We start from the raw sequence: 8111 nt of genomic DNA, 5'->3' as shown, positions 1-8111 counted from the left end.
CCTCGATATGTGAGTGAGAAAAGAGTACCAGAAACAAGGGAAATTGATCTTCTCTTAGTATCAAACGGTCAAAATAAACATTACATCTTGATCCGCCACCTAAGTCGTTTGTTCAGTGGATTCTCCAAACATAATGGCAAGACGTTTTATTGTCGACGGTCTCTAAAAAGGAGTAATTCCGAAGACATTATCAAAGACCACATGCGTGACTGTAATGTTCACCAACCACAACGCGTGGAGATGCCAACCAAAGAACCAATTTTAAAATTCAAAAATTTTGGTTGGAGTCAAATGGTAAATAATTTAATACTTCTTTTAAATTCGAAATATTTATTTATTTGTTTCATATAGGTTCCTTACACCATTTTCGCCGATTTCGAGTCGATAATGTCAAAAATAGCGACATGTTTGCCAGACGCAACATTGTCATCGACCACGACCCTAGCCGTACATGTCACGTGCGGATTTTCATATGCAATTGTCAGTCCCACTGGTACGATTGATCTAATATTTATTTACTATGTAGGAAATCTCGTAAAGCACGAGACCTACAGGGGACAAGACGGTGCGTTGAAGTTTTTAAATATGCTTTTGGACGAGTCTACGGTTATATCGGAAGCGTTGAAGGAAAACATCCCTATGCAACTTTCCGAAATCGAAGAAACCACCTATCAAACAGCGACTCGTTGTTACGTCTGCGAAGAAGCATTTACTAAAAACTCAGTTAAAACACGTGACCATGATCACTACACAGGGGCGTATAGGGGTTGTGCGTGTCAGAGCTGCAATTTGAAAATGAAGGCGCCAAAATTCATCCCGGTTTTCCTTCATAATCTGAGCAGGTAAATTAAATGCAAATATGCTTAAGGTATTTTTTTAACTTATGACATGAAACATTTGTAGATATGACGTACACCTCATTATGCAACAAATTGCAAAAATAAAAAATAAAAATATAGACTGTATCGCTACCAACAGTGAAACATACATTTCTTTCACTTTGGGCAAACTACGTTTCGTTGACAGTGCCCGGTTTTTGCCAGCTTCTCTCGAGACCCTCGTCGGAAATTTATCGAAAGGTGGGACTGACAAGTTTCCGCTCTTAAACTCGGTTTTCACACCTGAAGAAGTTAATTTACTTCTGCGAAAAGGGGTTTATCCGTATTCCTACATGGATTCGGAAGATCGTTTTAAAGAAACACAACTACCACCTATCGAGTGTTTCTTCAACGATTTAACCGATGAGCCTCTGAGTGAAGCCGACTACGTGCATGCGCAAAACGTATGGAGAACTTTCAACATCGGAAATTTGGGTATGAACACTATTAAAATAATAAATACGAATAATCTTTAATTGGAACTTTTATTTTTAAAGGACGTTATCACGATATTTATGTCTTGTCTGACACATTACTTCTAGCAGACGTCTTTCAAAGTTTCCGTCGTATGTGCATGACGTATTACCGACTAGACAACGCACATTCGTACACAGGCCCGGGTTTCGCGTGGCAGGCGGCCCTATGTATGACTAAGGTGCGTCTTGACCTTTTTCTGGATGGGGACATGCATCTTTTCATAGAAAAAGGGATACGAGGTGGAGTTTCAATGATCAGCCATCGTCTCGCACAGGGTAATAACAAGTACCTGGAAACACACGACCGTTCCAAACCAGATAGTTACATCTGTTATCTCGGTAAGAATAATCAAAATTTTAATAATAAATTTAATTATACAAAAAAAAATATATATATATATAATAAATTAAAAAAATATATATATATTTTAAAAATTTAATTAAAAAAATATTTTAAAAATTTTATTAAAAAAAAATATTTTAAAAATTTTATTTAAAAACAAAATATTTTAAAAATTTTATTAAAAAAATAATTAAAAAATTAATTTTAACGATGTTATTTTAAACAGATTGTAACAATTTGTATGGTACTGTCATGTGCGACGCGTTACCAATGAAAGGTTTTGAGTGGATTGAACCCACCCCTGACTGTCAACGCGAAATTCTAAGTTGCCCCGACGACGCCTCTGAGGGATTTATTTTGGAAGTGGAATTGGAATATCCGGACGCATTACACGACGAGCATAACTGCTACCCGTTAGCTCCAGAGTCCATGTCCATTAAACCGGAAATGCTTTCCGAGTATTCCAAAACCCAGATGACTGAACTGAAAATCCCTGTTAAAGAGAGTCTACCGAGAGTATTACGTGGAAAAAGGGCTAAAAATCACGAAAATCCACCGAATTATGAAATTCGAACAAGGTGCCTGGTTAAATTTATATATTGACTTTAATACAGATAAAAGGAAAATGGCCGCCAACGATTTTGAAAAGGACTTTTTCAAATTAATGAACAACGCTGTCTTCGGTAAGTAATTAAAAATTAAAATTAAAAATTAAAATTAAAAATAAATTAAAAATTAAAAATTAAAATTAAAAATTAAAATTAAAAATTAAAATTAAAAATTAAAATTAAAAATTAAAATTAAAAATTAAAATTAAAAATTAAAATTAAAAATTAAAATTAAAAATTAAAATTAAAAATTAAAATTAAAAATTAAAATTAAAAATTAAAATTAAAAATTAAAATTAAAAATTAAAATTAAAAATTAAAATTAAAAATTAAAATTAAAAATTAAAATTAAAAATTAAAATTAAAAATTAAAATTAAAAATTAAAATTAAAAATTAAAATTAAAAATTAAAATTAAAAATTAAAAATTAAAATTAAAAATTAAAAATTAAAATTAAAATTAAAAATAAATTAAAAATTAAAAATTAAAATTAAAAATTAAAATTAAAAAATTAAATTAAAATTAAAAATTAAAATTAAAAATTAAAATTAAAAATTAAAAATTAAAATTAAAAATTAAAATTAAAAATTAAAATTAAAAATTAAAATTAAAAATTAAAATTAAAAATTAAAATTAAAAATTAAAATTAAAAATTAAAATTAAAAATTAAAATTAAAAATTAAAATTAAAAATTAAAATTAAAAATTAAAATTAAAAATTAAAATTAAAAATTAAAATTAAAAATTAAAATTAAAAATTAAAATTAAAAATTAAAATTAAAAATTAAAATTAAAAATTAAAATTAAAAATTAAAATTAAAAATTAAAATTAAAAATTAAAATTAAAAATTAAAATTAAAAATTAAAATTAAAAATTAAAATTAAAAATTAAAATTAAAAATTAAAATTAAAAATTAAAATTAAAATTAAAAATTAAAATTAAAAATTAAAATTAAAAATTAAAATTAAAAATTAAAATTAAAAATTAAAATTAAAAATTAAAATTAAAAATTAAAATTAAAAATTAAAATTAAAAATTAAAATTAAAAATTAAAATTAAAAATTAAAATTAAAAATTAAAATTAAAAATTAAAATTAAAAATTAAAATTAAAAATTAAAATTAAAAATTAAAATTAAAAATTAAAATTAAAAATTAAAATTAAAAATTAAAATTTTAAAATTAAAAATTAAAAATTAAAATTAAAATTAAAATTAAAATTAAAAATTAAAATTAAAAATTAAAATTAAAAATTAAAATTAAAAATTAAAATTAAAAATTAAAATTAAAAATTAAAATTAAAAATTAAAATTAAAAATTAAAATTATAAATTAAAATTAAAAATTAAAATTAAAAATTAAAATTAAAAATTAAAATTAAAAATTAAAATTAAAATAATTTTTTTTTGCAGGTAAAACCATGGAAAACTTACGTTTACGTAAGGATTTGAAATTGGTTACGACACCAGAAAAAGCTGTTAAAAAAGCTAGCTCGCCCGCGTTCGAAAAGTTCACCATCTTCCAAAACGACCTTGTTGGAATTCATTCCGCTAAGAAAAAGCTTATTCTAAACCGGCCCATCTATACAGGTTTCGCCATTTTGGATCTATCGAAACTTTTAATGTATAGATTTCACTATGACGTCATAAAGCCGCAGTACGGAGAAAAGGTCAAACTTCTTTTTACCGATACTGGTACGTATACCCTCTTGTATATAGTATAGCTCATTTCTAATGATTATTTGTAATTTACAGACAGCCTCACGTATGAAATCCAAACACCGGATTTATACGAGGATTTCGCCCAACAGAAGGAAATGTATGATTTTTCTGGATACCCCAAAAATCACCCTCTGTTCGACGAAACCAACAAAAAGAGGCTAGGCAAATTTAAGGATGAGATGGACGGCACACCGATTGAAGAATTTTGCGGACTTAGACCCAAAATGTACTCTATATTGTCATCTAAAGGCGAGAAAAAGACTTGCAAGGGTGTGTGTAAACGCGTTGTGCAGAAGCGCGTCCGTCACGCGGAATATCGCGACTGTCTTCTGAACCGTAAGTTGACTATCGCGGAGATGAAGCGCATAGTGAGTAATAAGCATATTGTGACGACTGTGCGACAAAACAAATTGTGTTTAAACCCGTGCGATGATAAACGTTATATTTTAGACGATGGTATATCAACGCTCGCGCACGGACATAATAAAACGAAACAATAAAATATTTTTATGACAAATTTATTGAGTATTTCTTATACATAAATTCTACAATCATACGATCATTAACATTTTTGTTTTTTGAAAATCTTCGCAATATACTAAACAATTTTATTCCCCGACACAAATTAATTGCAAAATATATACAGTAGAATTTTCTTGCAATTCAACAGAATTATACGTGACAGTTAAGCTGTTTTTCTCTATAAAATAGTTAAATTTAAACAAATCAGGGCTGTTCCCGAAACTCTCGAAGAATGTACAATTGAGTGACCTTGAGATATATATCAAACACCAATGTTCTCCTACCCCATTGGACGTATCAGTGTTCACGATGTAAAGTGAAGGACACGTTTTCACATTATCGGGAAGTTTGTCGGCATGGAAGACTCCTCTGAACAAATATTTGGTATACGGGTCATTCTTGAGTATGATTTCAAGTTGTTGCGAGTCCATTATGAACTTTGATCATATAAAACTGCTCTGTTCTTGTCGATCTCGACCAAAGATTGATATTCGGAATAGCAAATCACGCTAACTGTTGACGGCAATGATTCTCCGAATATTAATTCGAGACGAACGCTCCCGTTCTTTACCAGGTTGAAACAGTCAGTTGAACTTCCATTGAGGTCGGGAGTTAAGTCGAATACGAATAGTGCGTTTCCATTGGCGAATTCATCACGGTCGATGAAATTTCCTTCATCAATATTCCATTGACCAGTTTGAAGAAAGAGATTAGCGTATGATCGCATAAACAACTTATCTTTGAAATTTGGGTTTAATGGTTTTGCCGGGACACTACTACCATCAAGGTATAGGGCGATTTGAGTTAACGAAAAAATTTTAAAGTTAAAAGGTGACATTTTGTAGTCTCCCAAACACGCATTCTGGTCCACAAATCCGATCACCACCTTACTCGGTATTTGACCATTATATAAGTTGTCTTTGACGCATATTTTGTTGCCTTGGGAAATTGAAAATGAATTACATTCCGTACGGGTGATAGGATATTTCATTGTTGCCAGTTCCAAAGTTTTAGCGTGGGATAACATAATCTTTGGCGTCAATCTAACTTTTCTGACAAACATTGACGCGTGTGTGAAAATGACTTTGCATTTTTCACCGTCTGTGTGTAAACAAAACTCGTTTGAGCTTTTGATAAACTTGAAATTTAGATCTATCAGGTTAGGAATAAGTCGATTTTGTTGACAAATATCGGCTCGTACAACTCCTATCATGTCAATAACACCTTCTTGAGCAAATTTTGCACGTTTCTTAAATCCGTCGTTATTGGAAAATTCGTCAAATTTCCCGGCTTTGTCTTTATAGAATAGAGACGCGGTTAAGAAACTTTCCTTGGCTGGCCCACCATATATCAAGAGCGTTTGAATCATACTCTTGTAAGGATACTGTTGAAGGCATGATGTAACTGATCTGTCACCTAATGATACGTGAACTTCGCCAAAGAGACTATGTAAAAACAAATTTTCCGGACCAACTTTGTCCGCAGGAGTTGTGGTTTTAGATACAGCGTCGTAAATATCGGGTTTTGGTAGAGTTCCATCTGCTTTCACAATTTTCACTTGAACTTGAAGTAAAGTATTTTTCAAATCAATGTAAGTCTCCGAGTTTCCAGCGATATTAAAGATAATTGCTTGGTTTTCATTTATGTTCGATGTTGGATTATATTCAACCCATTGACTTCCTATTATACCAATTTGAGTATAAGGTACGTGAAATAAATAAAGTTCCGAGCTAATGCTGTTCTGCGAACTGGGGTGAGCTAGAGACATTGTTCAATGATGATGATTACGATAATATATCAGACTGAAGCAGAGAACGTCTTTTCTTCTTCCTGGTTCGAACTGAACTGATGATGGGAGACGTTTTAAGTTTCCTTTTACGTCCATTTCCACTAAGTTTACTCACTGCTTCGGCGGCTCTTCTTAAGGTTTCTTTCCCCGCCTCTTTCCCCCGAGATTTTAACGCGTCTTTAATAGACACACCACTCGAGACGTCGGAAGCAATTTTTGCTCCGGTATTTAAAAATTTTCGACCAAGGAATGTGGCACCCTTTTTGAGTAAAGGCATGGCCGACCGAAATGCCGAGGCTAATATATTTCCAAGACCATATCCTCTTTGCACGGCTACTCCACGGTATACCGGAATTGATCCGTGTCCAATTTGATTTAAGTAATAGTTATTATAATCGTTTACAGAAACGTGATCCAGATTACGTGGAGACATGTTTCCCCTTTGACCCGCTAACCACAAATGAACAGAAGAAAGATTTTACACCTGATTTTATAGATAAGTCCATGTTCTTCGGGGTCTAAAATGAAGAGTGACGTGAACTTTTCCTCGTTAGAAATGTACAGGCTGACCCATTTCACTCATAATATTAATTTCAATGGTTTGAAAATTGTTATACGCAATAGGCATATAATGTGGTCGTGAAAACTCTTTCTCAACAGTATCTCCGTCTGTTCCTTGAATACTTATAATACGTAATAAGGGAACATCTGAATCTCCAACCGATCGACTTTGTATAATGTCCGAGTATATGAACAGAGAATGTAACCCAGCGTCCATATCACAGCTAAAAGGCGCTGTCATGGAAGTCACTAGAGTTACGTCTATGCCTGGAGTTCTCGTGAGTCCTAATATGATGGCGATTTCTCGTGGTATGTAAACTTGGTTCATTTCATATAGTTCAACAATTACACGACGGTTTGGTTTGTTGTAATATAACTTGACTCTAGAGCTAATATTTCGCCCGTCGTCATCAGTAGTCATTATTTCCAGTAAATCTTCAACTCCGTAATATCCTGGTGGTATTACTATATTAACGAAATCCATTACGTCATTGAAATTGTCTATGTCAGTGTGTTTTCTCGGTGTCTTATGTGTTTTAGTCTTTGATTCTTCTAAGGAATCCGGTAGAGAGATGGTTTTCCAAATTCGAACTACACACTCTTCTTGAACGTTATTCCAAGTTCTTGGGTAACTGATTTCAGCAAGTCCAACCTCATACGCCCCCTCAAGTTTCATTGGTTCCGGTAAATACGTTCTAAACTTGCTTATAGTATTGTTTTTGAAATAGCGCATAGAAGAGTCGGACGGTAACGTGATATAGAAACTCATAATATGACGATTTCTTACACCCAAGAGTCAAAATCTGGACCGTAACCACGCCAACGTACTAGTAGTTCTTTAGTTCCGTCTGGTTTTGTTCTTTTCCTTAGAACTTTTTCGATTTTAAATAAGCAGTTTTCGAGGTCTTTCCCGATTTTCTGTATTTCCTCCTTGTAGAACACACCCGAAATGAGCTCTGTTTTCAAATCCTCCAGCTTATATACCGGAGGGTCTCTTGGTATGCACTGCACTACTTTGAATATTTCCTCGGTATAATTGGCTTTGTAACCCTTTTCAAACGTGGTTTTATTCTTGCTTATACGAACCAAGTCACCTCTTTCAAAAGGGGATGAAACGGGAGGGGAAAAATTTACTTTCCCGTATAAATTTTGCCACACTTGTTTCGAATTTTCATTCTTCACTTCAACGGGTTTGAATTTAATAGATTTCTGGTAG

The 8111-nt window shown here is 31.6% G+C and overlaps 2 protein-coding genes across 2 annotated transcripts; one reads left to right on the top strand and one right to left on the bottom strand.

The window, feature by feature from the left end:
• The first annotated feature begins 201 nt into the window (after nucleotides 1-201).
• Nucleotides 202-4860, top strand: LOC149943609 (uncharacterized). Its single transcript, XM_090176125.1, has 9 exons — nucleotides 202-294; nucleotides 352-842; nucleotides 904-1313; nucleotides 1376-1693; nucleotides 1924-2202; nucleotides 2312-2380; nucleotides 3715-3996; nucleotides 4057-4293; nucleotides 4754-4860. The coding sequence occupies exons 1-9, from the start codon at nucleotides 202-204 to the stop codon at nucleotides 4858-4860; spliced, it is 2286 nt and encodes a 761-aa protein (XP_090032251.1).
• Nucleotides 4861-4975: 115 nt separating this feature from the next.
• LOC149943608 (uncharacterized protein F54H12.2-like) lies at nucleotides 4976-6313 on the bottom strand. The gene is made up of 2 exons (XM_090176123.1): nucleotides 5594-6313; nucleotides 4976-5431 (listed from the first exon to the last, which is right to left on the bottom strand). The coding sequence occupies exons 1-2, from the start codon at nucleotides 6311-6313 to the stop codon at nucleotides 4976-4978; spliced, it is 1176 nt and encodes a 391-aa protein (XP_090032249.1).
• Nucleotides 6314-8111: the final 1798 nt, after the last annotated feature.

The sequence above is a fragment of the Leiobunum rupestre genome, chromosome 5 (assembly GCF_980474605.1).
Source record: "Leiobunum rupestre chromosome 5, qqLeiRupe1.1.hap1, whole genome shotgun sequence".
NCBI classification, from domain to species: Eukaryota; Metazoa; Arthropoda; class Arachnida; order Opiliones; family Sclerosomatidae; genus Leiobunum; species Leiobunum rupestre.
This window is presented reverse-complemented; position numbering and strand designations above follow the sequence as displayed.